General features: G+C 35.8%; 1 protein-coding gene across 4 annotated transcripts in view; it reads left to right on the top strand.

Annotated features, from left to right (window-relative positions):
* Window positions 1-16,055, top strand: part of LOC106153727 (E3 ubiquitin-protein ligase RNF38) — a 31,680-nt gene that overhangs the window by 4,752 nt on the left and 10,873 nt on the right. The window contains exons 1-2 of one of the 4 annotated variants that reach the window (XM_013527799.3): window positions 4,281-4,535; window positions 8,994-9,076. In XM_013527799.3, coding sequence (XP_013383253.1) covers window positions 9,020-9,076 — 57 coding nt within the window. In that variant the 5' untranslated portion in view covers window positions 4,281-4,535; window positions 8,994-9,019. Of the gene's footprint in view, window positions 1-4,280; window positions 4,536-7,728; window positions 8,425-8,993; window positions 9,077-12,591; window positions 13,630-16,055 lie in introns of those variants that run through there. The other 3 variants (XM_013527797.2, XM_013527794.2, XM_013527798.2) reach the window with 3 other exon arrangements.

Here is a 16,055-nt window from a genome sequence, read left to right as displayed (position 1 = left end):
GCATCTCAGCTCATTCAACAGCAAGTGCAGTATTGTGTGTACTTAGGATTGCAGGAGTTCAGTTTACAGAAGATGGAATCTCCCTTGCTGATGCCTGCAGCTTTGAAACTCGAACACTAGAATAAACTGCTCACTGCTATTACACACAATAAAGGTGGAAGCGTATGGATCTTAGTTTGATTACTTAGTATCTATTGCTTGCAAGGCACTGACTGGAATCAGATGTGCTTATTGATGAATGTGGGCTTAGTGTCTTTGCTGATACCCAGGGAACAGCACAGCTGTACAAACTCTGGGAGCAAGACAGTGAGAACAAAGCATTCATCAAATCTACTCAAGAGTAGATTTTTTTAAAGTTAAAAACTTATTTCCACCTTGTACTAGTATATGCTTTCATCTTATTGGTCTGTCACTACCTTGAAAGTGTTTGTTTGTGATCTATATAATGACACAGCCATGAAGTCATAAATACTTCTAGTCTCAGGTCCCTCTACGATGTAAAGAGCTGACTTAAATTTCCTAAATGCATTCACCCACAGAAAAACTAGGGTTGCCCCAATAAAAAAATGTAATTGCTTGGCAGAGCTTTAGGGTTTGTCTGCTATAGTAAAAAGGTATTGACAGCAGGGAAAATTACACACTATTTTCAAGGCATTATAATTCTTTGCTGGTGTCCTGTGACAGATAAGCAAGACCACCCAACTATATTGTTTAGAAGATTTCAAAATGGTAGATGGAATTTGTTTTACCACTACTCTTCAATAAAATAAAAAATTCAATCTGCTTAGTGTGAAAGATTTTTCCAGTCACGTTAATCAGGTGAAGAATTTTGTCTTTTTCCTCATCAGTTGGGAATATAAACTGGAGAATTAAGAATTTTGGTATTTTCCCTTTTGTACAAAGAAGGAAAATGGCAGCATAGTTGCCAAGAGTAATAGATAAGAATTTAGAATATTCGTTCATTAGTAATAAGTCTGGGGTAAGGTCTGGGGCATACATCAAGGCTTTAGAAGAAGCTCTTGTAACTTGTTGCAGTATTCCATCTAATGATGGCTACCAGCGTGGCCACTATGCTAGTGGTTGAAAGAAGATATATAATTTACTAGTAAGTCTATATGGGGCATTGCGAGCTTGTCTACTAGATTGTTAGTGTCACACCTCTCATATTGACTGTATGCTAGGATTAATCTGAATTTGATATTTTCTGTAGTGTACAGGATTTATTGCAGATTTATTTTAATGCAGCAACTATTAAAGTTGACAGAATTTGTACATGGATATTTTTCTGGTTATTTACTCTCAAGTTTTGATGAATTATAGTAAAAAGGTTAAAAATGAATCACTGCAATGCATTTCTGTATTCCTACTTAGCTAGTGCTGATAAATATGGGAGTGGTTTACTCTCCACAATCTCTGGCACATGCAGAAAGTGGCAGAGGATTTGTAGTTCCAAGTCACCAATGTAAAGCTCTGAATGGGTATTGATACAATTGGAATGGGAAATAGCTATTTCAAATCACTGATTCTGCAATCCAAGTCTCTAATTCATGTTTCCAAGTCACAAACGGCATTACCCTTTAAATGACCTGAAGCTCAGGGTTAACAGCATCTGAACTTGTTGGGGGAGGGGGTTTGAACTATTTTGAACAAATAGTCCAAAACTGCTTTTGTGCAACAAATTTGTCACAGTACAAATCTATGTAAGTCATACTTACATTAGTTGGATTATGATTTAGTAGTAGGGATCATTTACGGTAAGTTTTGAACTGAACGAGATTTTGTGAGATTTGAAGCAGGGTAATGTAATGTCAGACTAGGAAGTGTGTCAGTGAATGAAAGCTGACAGAATTTATCTGTAGATATTTTGTTCTTTTGAATTACAGTCTATTGCACAACAGGATGAATTCACCATATTTTGATTGTCACTTTAGTATTGCTATCATAGAAGACATTCCATGTACAGAGTTTCACCCTCATTGGTAAAGAGTTAACCCAACCTCTTCTGGATTAATTCTTGCACATTTTTTTGTCTCGTATGATGTCATGCAGTGGCAAGAGTATTGTTTTGATCCATTTCACATGATCCCAACTGGCACTCTCCATTCAAATATACCTGAGCTCCATTGCACTAATATTGCTATATTTGTGTCTAAACACTCAGAAAATATGTAGTGCTAATTCCAAAGCAAATTAGTGCATTTTTTATGGACTTTTAAAATGTTTTTAACCTGTCCTTTGCATTTAGTATTTATCTTATATTGAAATTTAAGTCTGTCTGTTTGGAAATTGTATTTCTTTCTACAAAGTAAAGGAAGTACACACTTTCACAAATAGGCCCTTGCTGGGGTAGCGCTAACACTCGCCAATTTAGCCAAATGCTAAAATTGACTTAAATTGGCTAAAGAAAAAGGGCTTGATTTGACATGTTTTAGCCAAATTATAACCATTTTGGTAACAAATTTACAAAAATGTGGTGATTTGGCTAAGCGAAAAAAATTGCTAGCGCTGCCCCAGCCTTGTATTTCTTTCTCTCAGTGGCACACGTGGCAGTTAGCTTGTCTTCATCTTTATTGTACCCTTAGTAGAACATCCTGATCATCATTAGTGGAAACAATGTTGCATGCCTAATCTGTTTATAAGGCCTGTAATAGGGTTCAAATTGGATATTTTGATTATTTTTAATTTGAAAATTTAGTAATTTTCTATGAGAACAATGCAGTGACACTGTTCACACTGGAAGCTTCATGTACAACACAACTATTCAGCCACAAATTTTTTGATGTCATGGAATATATCTTTTAAGTTGCATCACTTCCATATTAAAAATAGTTTGGGGTTGAGAAAAAGAACCTGTATGTAAACAGCACCAGACAGGGTTGAAAGCTAGCCAAATTGTTTTTCGCACTTTGATGTGTCGCTTGCAACACTACTGCTTCCTTCGAAATTGTAGTTTGAATCGTTAATTTGGCATTCACTGTCACAAATCCCTGGCGCAAGATCACAAACAGAAATTATCATTTATGAGACCTGATTACCAAAGCTTTATATCTTAATAACTTTTTGTAGAACATATGTGAAGTTTTTTCTTTTTACGTTGAAATAAGTAGCTGACAAAAATTTAACATAATTCTTGGTTTTTATGCACTGAAATACTGTAGTTGGAAAAACATGTTAGAAATGTCTGTAATATTTACTTATAGAAATTGCAATCTGAAATACAGTTGCTGTGATACAGAACAATTTATTTCAATTAGACGTTCTTCCTATCAAAAAAGAACTTGCATAACTTAAGGTGTTCAATGAGGAATATGAAACTGTACTGGGAACATTTGTAGGAAGAAGTATAAATGATTCTACTCTTGTGCTTAGTCATTTTTCCCTTTACCTTTGATAGTTTCATGGCAGTGGAAACATTTTCACTTTTCCTTCCAAGACTTGGCCTAACCTAAATCTAATTATACCGTAAGGTGTGGTCGGTGCATTAACTTTCTTCTGTGGTGCACATTTTCCATAGAAAATGTGTGCAATATGTGAGGGCTTTGACAGGTAAGGGCAACCTCTTTCTTTTACCACTGAATGCTTTATATGCATTCTAAAACCTCAAGGATAATCTGTAATGTGTTATACTGGCATGCTGTAGCAATATATATTCAGGCAACCCTCTTATACTTTTATACATTATATATATATATATATATATATATATATATATATATATATATATATATATAGCTTAATGGTTACCAAAGCTGCGATTATGTGGTTCTGTTGCTGATGGTGACTTGTATTGCCACATACAGATTTTGCTTTCTGTAGGCCCCTACCTCTGGGCACTGAACAGTTTTTTTTTTCAACCCTCTTTACAGAGCTGAGGCAGATATGGTTGAGGTCAGATGGCAATCTTGCATTTGCAAACTATCCAGACATTTAGTCAAGCCAAAAACTTGATGCTGTTCAGAAAATAACATTAAAGCACAACCATTCTCTTCTCAACCACATCCTGTACTTAGCGACTCACAGCAACAAAAGCACTTACAGCTAAATTCAATGAAATGGTGATTCATGCAACATTGGCAGCTACCTTGGCAGAGAATTTGTATCATTAGTATGTTTGGTACATTTGGCATATTGAACTGAGCCAAATCTAAACACCAGTGAAAGGCAACCCCCTTTTGAACCCTCATTTAGTTGATGAATATTTCAACCATCTAGCACTGCGACCAATATAATATTGAGTGAAGCATTCTGGGTAAAGTTGCTATAAACATGCACCAAGCTCAGCTGGGTCAATCTGGATTAGCATATATACAGCAGGCAGAGTGAAGGGACTGAATATAGGGCACCGTATTTGCTCTAGCTTCCTTCACAAGTTGCTTGTATCTCAAATCTAGTTTAAACAGATGGGAAAGCTGCGTGCTGCTGTTGTGCTCATGAGAAAAAGGCTTTAAAAGCAGAGACAGCAGGGGCTTCAAGTTCGGTTGAAGAACATTGTCAATTTATTAAGCCTTGTGAGTGAATCAATGAAGATTTTTAAGGTAGGTAGGCTGTTTGTTGAGGCTTACATGATTTTTGCCATTATATTCATAGCTAAATTTTGAAGATGGTAATTAAACCAGAATAAATGCATGATATTCAGTATGAATATGTACTCTAAATATACATTGCGTTTCATTATGAATGTACGGCATCAGTTGTGTGACAATGCTTTCCTGGAATAAAAACAAGGCCAGTCAAGAGGGGCTTTTTCATGTTTTATTGCCAAAAAATTTGGAGTAAATGTTTAATCACCTATTTATCCCCGCTTAATATTTGTCCTGTATTTTCATTTATTTTAATTGAAAAAAATATTCTCAGATATCTTAATGTTGCTGTATATTAATGTATTATTTTATTTTTTAGCAATTTTACTGCTATTAAGCTATATATATATATATATATATATATATATATATATATATATAAAGATATCCTTTGGTTCCCTTTTTTGTTTCTTTTTACCAATGAATGTTTTTATCACCTTAAGGCTCAACTGAACCATTCTTATTACTTCCAACTCAAAGATTGTCGGGTCACATATTATAAGGTCACTTTGTGATGAAAATGAGTCCTCAAAGGGGGATACTCACCTCTCTCTCCTGCTCCATCCCTATCACTCCAAACAAAAAACATTCATCTCCTAAGCTGAATAATTAACACTTTGTTTTGTGTAAGCATTTCTCAATATTCTCTTACACATAGTAATCAGCACAACAGAATATTTAAAAAGTGTTTCAGAATACTCAAGCTTTGCACTGAAGTATTTGTCCCTTGAATGCAAACTGCTGGGGTGAACTAAGGTAGCAATTCTTTCTAAAGCTGATGTTTGGATAATCATATGAAGCATAGGGTTCCAAGTCTTGCCTATATTTGCACCTGCAACGTTGAATTCACATATTGCCTCAATGGCACTCTCATGTTCAAGCGATTGGCCCTTCATCTCAGTTGGGTTGTGCCCTTGGGCTGCCTTCAACTTTAAGAACTTACAGAAGGAAAGTATTGTAGATCAATTTCCAACTGCTGATTCTTTTTTTTCAATGAAAAGTAATTTAATCTAATATTTTTATGTAGATCTTGTATTTTATTTGCTTGTTTAGTTAGCAGCTCATGCATCAAATATTTGATAATTGTAAAACCCTCGATCTCTTGGTAAATCTTAGTTATATATGACCTAATAATATGGCATTTATTGCCTCCTTTCATGTGTTCATACTTCCAAGCGTCAAACATTGAACTTCCCTCAGACAGGTGTATTTCTTCTACGGCTTAGCTGTATTTTGCACACTTATTACAAAGATTACCCACTGTGGTTTTGGGTTTGAATAAGTTTTGTCAATATTCTAACCATACTAAGTTATGGTGCATTTGTATAAAGAAAAAAATTAATGGTTAGACTAAAAAGCATTTAGTGTATGTGGAATGTGAATTATCATCAGTTATTGGTACATTTTGGAAGAGTAACATTCTGTTCACTGATGTTTGATGGTACACTCCCTCAATTGATTAACTCATTATTGACTGACCAATATCTGGCGCAGGGCAAAGTCTTGCTTTGTGTGCGCTGTCTGATTTCAGCTGATTTAAGTTTCCTTCAACCGTCCTTGCTCGTTTTACTTGAAAAATCTGCTATGGATAAAGAAAGTCAGCTGGGTATACATTAAACTTTCAACCTGGTTCCTTGTTCAATCCATCTGCCAATAGAGCAACATAGCTGCAGCAGTATACACATGCATCAAGTGCAGATGCCTATTCCATTATTCATAAGTTCCTGTGTGTTAGCAGTATGGGTGCGTTGCACTGGACAAAGGAGATCTAGCACTGAATAAAATGTGGGTGGACTCTGCCTTGTTTTTATAGTAAACTTCCACAGCAGAATGATCGGCTAGATGAAATAAGATTTGAAATGTTTTTCTAACGAACCAACTGACATGAGTTGAAGCAGGCACAATATCTTCCTACGTTCTTGGTATAAATCTTGTGTTCTGCAAGCTGGGAGGAACTTGCTCTCAGTTTTGTTTGATCAATATGTTGCCATTGAAAATCCCTTCTCTTGCCACTTATGTATGTCTGTTCTTTGAATGCCGAATTTAGTGCTGATAATTTGTGTTGGGTGATGATTGAAGACTTTTGGTACAAAAATGGGTTGAATATGGAAATGCAAACGTAGCCCAAAATATTCATTTTTGCACTTTTTTAGAAAAAACCATTGGGCATCTGTTTTGGTAGAAAAAAAACATACAGTTGGCCTACCGCTACCGAAAAACTTGTTTTTATGCTTTAAATCACTCATTCCCTAAAGAAATGAAAATAAAAAATACAGATTGTCCCTAACTTGTAGTTGGTATGATAAACATCATTTGTTTAAGAAACAACATTTTGTGTTACAACCCTGATAGTCACTGCTTGTTAACCTAGGATGATAGAATAGTCATCTATGTGGATGTTATTTTTAAAGTTACATGTCAATCCGGTATAAATGTGAAGCCTTTGAGTCTTTTCCCTGTGTTAAATGGAAACTTACTCTATATAACCTTTTGGACTGTATTTATGTTAATATTATTTATTATTATTTATTTGTAGTGCCATGCAAGTTTTGTTACTAAGTTGAAACCATTTCTTCTTTTGAATTGATCATTAAAAAAAAAAAATTCATGTGAAGTGTTTGATTCGTGTTGCTGACTAGAAAAGACAAATATGGTTTGTTTGTGATGAGGCTATATGTATAAATATTTGTATGGCATGTTGATTTCCATTATAAAGTTGTGTTATAGAATGAAGATACCTTAAGGTAACATGTGGGGCAAGCGCCATTGAAGCTTGATTATCAGCTGTAGAATCACGGCCTCGAAATGCCCCGATCCCCTATCTTATCACTATCTGCTTCCTCACCAGTTCTTTGTGTGGGTAGCCATAGCTGTCAGGTGGGCTCAGGCAGTGGGCAGATGATGGTATAGGCATTGATAATGTACCTAAGCTATCACACTGATATGGCATGTGTTCTATTCAAGAAAGGCATGCCTCTGTGACAGTGAGATTGAAGACTGCTGGAGGAGATGAGCTTCAGTGTCTTCCTGCCCTGTTTTCTGGATAACTAACTCTAGACCCTTAACACTTGAATTACTGGTGTTACTCTGGCTTAAAGAGAAATAAACCATTTTTTGCCAACGGGAAGACTGCTTTCTATAATGCTTCTAAGTTTTTACATGTTGCTGAGTCTTGTTACTGTACCACAACACAAGATGTCACAAGACAGTGTGTGTAGTGACTAGTAAACTTGTGGCTATGAATACCAATAGACTACCAACTTTCACCATACACGCACACAGATTGGAATAAAGAAGCTTCATATACCTTATGTAGCACATATGCCTTGAAAGATGTATAATTCATACCATAAAAAGACAAGCATTCAAGTCAGATTATGTTCTCAGTTTGACTGATATTTGAAAGATAACTAAATGCCCTTTATTCAGTAAAATTGTTTGCTGTATTTCTTTTCTTGTGGTCATCTGTATTTTCTACATTCACTTATCTTTTACACTCAGTCATAGCCTGTTTTGTTCATGCACAAGAACTCAAGAGAATGCTTATCTTTGTGCATACTTGATATATCACAAAGGTTCTGGAAGGTAGATTGAAATGGGCCCAAATGAAATTATTACCTGCCCCCAGGTTGATAGTGGTAGCAATTTTCTCCAAGTGTGATTCATCATGCTTCTATAGCCTCTCTTTGCCACAATGAGTTGCATCGAGGAGAATGCACCTAGTTGACCAAGAGTTAAGATGGATAGGTAGTATTCCTAAGCTGCATGTGTCTGTCATATTCAATCCTGCCTGCATTTCCTTGGTGCTGCATCACAGCTAACATGGATTTATACCACTGCCCAGGTTGAATGTTTTTCATTATTATTATTATTATTATTATTATTATTATTTTTATTATTATTATTATTATTATTATTCTGTGTTGTGTTTTTTATAAAGAACAAATTGTCTGTATTTTGGTGTGGCTGATGATGATTTGCATTGACTTTACATGCAGTTATTTATATTTTTGAAAGGGAATTCATGTGGTGATTTTTTAAAAAACCAAGTTGTGTTTCATTATGCAGTTTTAATAGATTTGATAAATGCGAGGTTATTGGTTTTTGCATAGGGGCACATGTTAGGTAGTTTCACCATTTTTCAGAGATGAGATTTTTCTGGCTATCTGCAAATTTCCATCTTTTTGAGAGCCAAAAATATCATTGGTCAAGGAACCCCCTTGACCCCATATTTTATGACTTTTTCACTAAATAACAGTCTCATCTCTGATTCTTTTTAAAGGTTAAGCCTCTAGTATTAGAATATTATGATTTTTTAACGACCTGTGTATTTTTGATTGTATTTGAAAGGTAATATTAGAATAAATGTGACATTACTTTTCTTTTTTAAATTTTATATTTTTTAAATTTTAGATTTCCATAGTAACCTGAATCACCAGATGCAACATTCACCACAGTTCATATCCAGCATAATCAGTGAAGACACAGATAGTAAGGTAGGCACCAGTTACATATCACCTTTTTTAGCATATTGGAGGCTCCAGTGTGTTGAAGCCGTCTTCCAGAGTAGAGTATAGTATATACAGTACAAATATTGAAATACAGTTTCTGTAAAATAATGAGAGTTGGTTAAAATTGCTGTTTATTACTGGTTGATATTGTAATATTTGAATCTTGGCTCCTTCTAGTATAGATTTCGTTATGGTCAAGTAACTTGATTTTTTTACCAAATCAAATATTTAGGGTCAGAATTAACATTGGTAATTTGTCAAAAGTTTTATTAATATTTCTAATTTTCTATAGCTAAAGAAAATTTTTGATCTATGCTGGAGTGTGCCAAGAGTCCCATGATCATGTGTAGTTAGCAGTTGCCTTTGTCATGTATAGTTGCCTTATATTGCTATGGTGGTTGGTTGAATTTTCACAACCTAAGCATATAACTTTTTTAACAAAAAAAAAAAAATGAATAGAATAAAATGAAATGAAGTGAAGATTAATGTCTGTTGCAAAATGTTTCAAAAAAAGGGTTGGATTTAAAAGCAGTATTTTTATCTTTGTTGTACATCATTTTACTAACAACCAAGATTATGAATATTCTGAATTGAAAATCCCAATTTGGAGATTTTTAAATATAATAATGTAATAATAGTAATTTCTGATAGACCTTAGTCTTGAAATATTTTAACTTAAAGAAAAAATATTGATACCTTTGGGGACTTGAAGTAAAGATTAAAATGGTACTATAATAGGTACAGCATCAGTGTTTTGTCCACATTCTGTCACATGGCCCACAATCATCTTTACCCAATCTAGTCTCCATCCCTCACCCTCGTAATCCCACTGATTGAGTAACTTTGGCACCGCTGTGCTCCTCTCCCCACTGAGCAAGTCTTCATGACAATATAGAGTGGAGAGCAATCATGTGGAAGCTAATGACAGTGGCAGGGTAATTGTGTCATTGCAAGATCACTTGCTGGCAAATTGTGGCAGTGGTATTCAGTGTATACCCAGGGAACAATGGCGGATGCTTGCCTCAATGGGAGAGAAATGGCAGTCTGCACTCTGGCAGGATCGCAATCGATCAATTTAGGGATTTATGGCAGAAGCTAAGATTTTTGTGATTTAATGAAGAGAACCTGTCTTTTCATTTTGCTTGTAGCAAGTTTTCTGCTTAAATTTCTGTCATGGGCTTTTTGCAGTTATTTCTCCCTATTTTTCTCCAAATATGTATTCCGGATGGCAATTGATGTAGGAATTATAAATGTGCACATAGCATTAGTGCAGAAATGTGGCATGTCACAAAAATGAAGAATAAAGGCAAAAGGAAAATACTGGGTAGTGAGCTTCTCCTCTGGTTTGATGTGAAGCAACAAGTCTCAGTATTTGTAATTTGAGTAGTATTTTTTTTTTTTTTTTTTTTTTTTGGCAAATGCTGAAAATGATTTCCTTATTTACTGAAAAAGCGAGAAAATTTGAACAATTTTTCCCGATTTATAATTGATTTGGTAAAGTATTCTTATTTCTACCAAAACATTAAGAAAGGCAAAATGACCCTGCCATAAAAGAATTTAATATATATAAAAATGCTTTAAAAGCAAAGTAAATGGTCAACTGTTGAATGGTAGGTGACATAAATCTTATAAAAATTATGAAAAATTAGGTACTAGTATTTACTTTACCTCTTAAATGTTTTCACAAAAAGGATTTTCACTAATGGAGGGAATGTAAGGTAAATGCAATACTTAAACTATAGAATATATGCTTTGAATAAGGGCAAAATTTTTGGGTTCATTGCAGGTCATCTGCCCTTATTTACTTAAAGGGTTTCTCGCAAAAGGCAAAGAAAAACCTCTGCTTTCACTGCCCTTAAACTGGATGTTACCTGAAGCATATTGATCTGTGAAGGTTTTCTTAGCAGGACAGCGTAACGCTGCATGCATATCCATGTTTGGGTTTTATTCTAAGGTTTTTGTTTTTCCCTTGTAAGGGTGTAATATGGAAGTTATATATTGCTTTAGGGCCTTGTGGATGATTGCTAGGCCCCCATAATCATGTATGGTTAATACTGTATCTGTGGTGCCTGTCCGGGGAGTGTAGTGTGTGGGAAATCATTGATGTCACTGGCCCTGAATTCATCTACACAGAAACCCATTCATTTTCCACTAGAGTAGCGCTGAGGAAAATAGGAAATCTATTCTACAGTATTCTTCCCATCTAAAGCAGCGTGCGCTTATTCATAGTGGTTGCATGCATGTGAGAGCCCGCTGTAAAAGCTTGCCCCACAATAGCTATGCAGTGGAACAATAGCATGCAGACTTTCTGTCTCCACTGTTGTATTTACTACAACTGGAGCTTTTAGGGATTTAGTGTTAGCTTGGTTGGGTAAAGCAATGGGATTTTTACAGATTCTTCTCTTGGTGGCCCAACTCACTCTTGTTGTCACTAGGTTACATAGATTTTTCTGATAAATTTTAAATTTTGTTTTATGGGTCTTGGTAGTGCAAACTGTGCAATAAGTCTTAAGATATTGAGAAAAAATATTAATAAATTCTTGCAGATTTGGAAAGAAAAAACATTGCTTGGAAAAACATTTTGAAAAGATATTTAATTCAAGATAGAGCACGTAAGGTTTTGAGTTAGGGTTTGTTCATCAAGTAATACACAGTTAATTATGTGGATTCAGAGCACACAATTTAGTAGAATATGACTGCCACCTAGTTATATTTTTAAAAAGACAAAATGTTGCAGTGGAAAATTGGTTCAATTTTATCTCCCACTATTATACAAGCCACATCAGGTCTGAGGTTGATTTGGCCACTAAAGAGCAGGAAATAAAAGTTAAACAAAAAGGAGCCATCACAGCCATCATAGCCATCACATGTTGATCAGGCCTATTAGAACAGTGCCAGAGATATCTTGAAATAATTACAGACTGAGTCAACTATCTTCATCTTTGAAAAGGAAGATAGCCATATGAGACATTTTTAAGTGTTTTGGAGACGACTTTTGAAAAAATATTCCTTTTGGGGATGGGAATTGTTTCTTTGTTTGAAGAATCATACATCTTTAATTTAGAAATTTCAACCTTTATGTGTCATGAAATTAGTCTCCAGAAAAAAGAAGAACAACTGAAAACTTTTTTAATGGAAACTTTACCTCTCCCATGAACATCCTGTTTCTACCTTCACTTTTAATATTGTTAGCAATCTTCATCAATATATTTGCCATCCATTAAGGTGTGTCAGGGTCAGTCGGTGATACTGTGGCTGTATAAAACTGGGATATTCAAGATAGAGGCTATTAACGTATAAATCCTAGTTAGGTATTGAAATATTTTGCCATCCTGAATGAAATTAATCCAGTAATGACATACGGGATAGTGGTAGAGAAATTGCTGTGTTATTGATAACCTAAGCATAAAGGATTCATAATATGCTTTTGTCCATCTTCATGTTCCTCGTCATAAATTACTTATTTGAAGGAAATGATTAGTGGTTGACTCTATGTTGAAATATTAATGATCATGAAAGATAAACTGCTTTATATGAGGGAACAGGTTAACAAAATTAGATGGGCAGTAAAATATAAGTCTAGAGAATCTATTCGGCATATGTTGAAATTTTATTGATGCATGATTTGAACATGGATGTAATTGCTACTAGAATTATTGTCGAACTAAATGTTGGTCATCTTGTTTGTGTAAAAGGGACAGAAATCTTGCATGCATGCTATGCCATACATTTATCATGAATAATGTATACGTATTATGAATCATAACCATTGCTGTAGCCGTTTCCTTGGGCATATACTAGTAATGCTTAATATGAGGACAACAGAAAAACCGGCATTACTGAATGAGTAAATTAATGTGATGTACTATGATGCTGTATAGTTGGAGGGTCTGTTGTCTTAAGTTGGTTGCTCTGTCCAAAAAGATTTGAGCATATACTTTCTTCCACTAGTGTACACATACATTGACCAGTCAAGCCATTGTGAATGCCCATAAAGGTCGGATCAATCCATTTTCCTGAAAGGCTAGTTGGTCACTCCCTCAGTTTACAGTCCAGCCACAATTTTAGATCAGATTCTCGTATGCAAATTCTCCTGCCTCTGACTAAATCCTCTTCCTTGTATGCACACAGGCCTGCCAAAAGAGTTCTTTATAATAGCGGCACACACAATTGCCATCAGATATTGACTTAATTACCAGTCCCATTTTTCACATGATTGGTTCTGTGGTGCTTGGAGCATGTTATGGCGTCTGCCGGGGAGCAGTGGGTGGCCCGGCTGGCCCAGTCGCTATTGAAATCTCATGACTGAGCTCAGTGTAAGCTGTGCCAGCCATTGGGAAGGTTTTCTTTTCTATCTAGCACTGCAGTTTTCCTGATCACAGCTGGGATTTTGATTAACATTTTACATCTGCAGTTCCATCAGCATGTTTTCCTTGCTGTTGCGGTCTCTGAGCTTGAAATATCAGTCAGGGTGTGAAAGTAATGGGGATACTCAGAGACCATCTGACATTAGGGAAAGAAGAGACTGTGATCTAGAGGTAGGAGCTCTTAATCTGAATTACCAGGGTACACAGCTATAATCTGTTCATAATTTACACTGGCATTCTGCCTCCTCTTTTAGTAGGAGGACCGTCAAGTAATACGTGATATCAAACCACACCTGGGAGGGAAAAGGGGTTAATGAGTATATGCTGACTTACAGGTAAGAAGGCTAGACTTAAATTATCAGTGGACGTGACATTAAGTATCCAGTCTGGATAGCTTGGTCTTTGCTTTTCTAGACTTGTGCATTTCCAATGCAGCGACCCATGTTGATATTTAGAAGGGAACCTTGTAACTTGTCTGGTTATTGTTTTCTCCTTTAAAAATGGCTAGTAGAGTCAACTGTTGGTCTTATATGTAGTCAGTTAAGTCCAGTCAAATCAATACAGTTTATGGATTCCTGCTGGCTGATTTTGAAGACTGGAAAGAATAGTAGGTTACTAGGGCATGCTAAAGGTATATTAACTGTGATGTTTGTCTGGTCCTCCCTTAAATGGAGATTGCAGCTAGATAATTTTTTATGTCAGGAGAAAACCTGAATAGTTTGCTAGATGGTTGGCATTGTGGTATTCTTAACATTTTGATGGGTATATACATATATCGGAGTAAAATTGAAAAAAAAAAACTAATTCAATATTTTTGTGATCATGGATATTTTTGCCTTTTTACAAGTATATTTCTATGTGGATGGGTGTGGAAACCAACATTGCACAGATGCTGAAGATGGTATATCTGCCTGTAATAATTAAGAAAGTGATAAGTTGTCTTTTTTTCTCATTTAAGAATCTGCAGTGCTCAGTTATCATTGCTAGCAGCATTCAATTGACTTACTTGCAAAACTTTGCAGATAGGATATGTGCCATATTGATTTTTTCCTTAGGCAAGCTATCATGTGCCAGTGTATAGTCTCTTTTATATCACAGAGAAATAGAATGCATCAAAAAATTTTAAGGTCCCTCAATCTTTGAAAAATTTTACAGATGCATTGCTATTGCCTTTTGGATTGCTCCAACTCACTGAATGCAATCAGTTTAACTGAATGACTAGCCTCCCTTTGTTTCCAGTGTACTCATATCATCACCAGTTTTCCTGTATTCTACTCAAGGCCAGGAGGAGGCTTGTTGTTTAATTAAGCTGGTTGTACTCAGCGAGAGTCCCTGCATAGTTAGAGTGATCTACATAGACTGATGGTGTCTTTGGAAATAGGGCTTTAGAGCGCATTCTCAACGAATTAATCCAGGCTTTACAAAGCCGGTGACCTAAAAATGGCGGACGTACATGAAAGAAAAACCGCCTAATCTTTTAATAGTCTCTCCGCCTCTCACACGCCTCCCCACATGTCGTCCCTGCGGGGTACAGTAATTAAATCTCGGCTCCGAACATTAATATTTCCGTGAATATCTCTGGTGATATTATCTCCGTAGATAGTCGATTCATTGCTGCTCTACGGGCCAAATTATTCCTTTTTCGTCTCTGTTTTCAAAGATAATAGAACAGAAGAGCTTTTTGCCTTCGATCGCCTTCAGCCGCCATGCTTTCTTCACCACAAGTTCAACTGATGAGCATGCACACTTAATATTTCTCAGGTAGCTTCCGCATGGCGAACGGAGCCGAGATTTAATTACTGTACCCCGCAGGGACGACGTGTGGGGAGGCGGAGAGACTATTAAAAGATTAGGCGGTTTTTCTTTCATGTACGTCCGCCATTTTTAGGTCACCGGCTTTGTAAAGCCTGGCTTAATTCGTTGAGAATGCGCTCTTAGTCAGTTAAGGAGAAAGGAAGTTTACAGTTTGTTTTAGAAAGCTCAAAAATTTGTAGAACTAGTACTAAACATGTATGAAAATCTGTTCTTTCTCTGGCCAGTAGTAATACTGGTTCCACTGGTTTATATTAAAAAGGCGAGTTTCATGCTGATTTTGCTTGATGGAGGATGTAAAATGTTTTCTGAAATGGCAACTGAACCTCCCATTTCCTGCCTATATGTTAATATGGATGCTTAAACACACACTTGCATATGTAGAACATTATAAAGGTAAATAGCAACTGCATTTTAATTTGTACTGAAACTTGCACTAGGGTTTGTATGTTCAGTATTTGGCCATTTACAGTTCAGTCAGAGCAGTGTCAAAGTTAGTGGATGGTTTTTGGCAAAACTTATTTCAGATGGTGCACAAAATGATTTTATTAATTAGGTTGTTAATTCACAAGCACTTTATCCTGTCACACAAGGTATTTCTCTCCAATCGGAAAAACGTGCTGATTGGGGTCAACTTGTGATGTGTGACAATAGTCTATATACACAAGAAAAATATCCCAAAAGAAAGTGTGAGACATTTACTGCATTATTTACTATAATGATGGGACATTTTTCTCAACAAAGTAGTTTAGGGGGGATGCTTTTGATCAGGAGACTGACTTGAC

This window comes from Lingula anatina, chromosome 1 (assembly GCF_051362555.1).
Source record: "Lingula anatina isolate TDL-2025a chromosome 1, LinAna3.0, whole genome shotgun sequence".
Classification (NCBI taxonomy): Eukaryota; Metazoa; Brachiopoda; class Lingulata; order Lingulida; family Lingulidae; genus Lingula; species Lingula anatina.
This window is presented reverse-complemented; position numbering and strand designations above follow the sequence as displayed.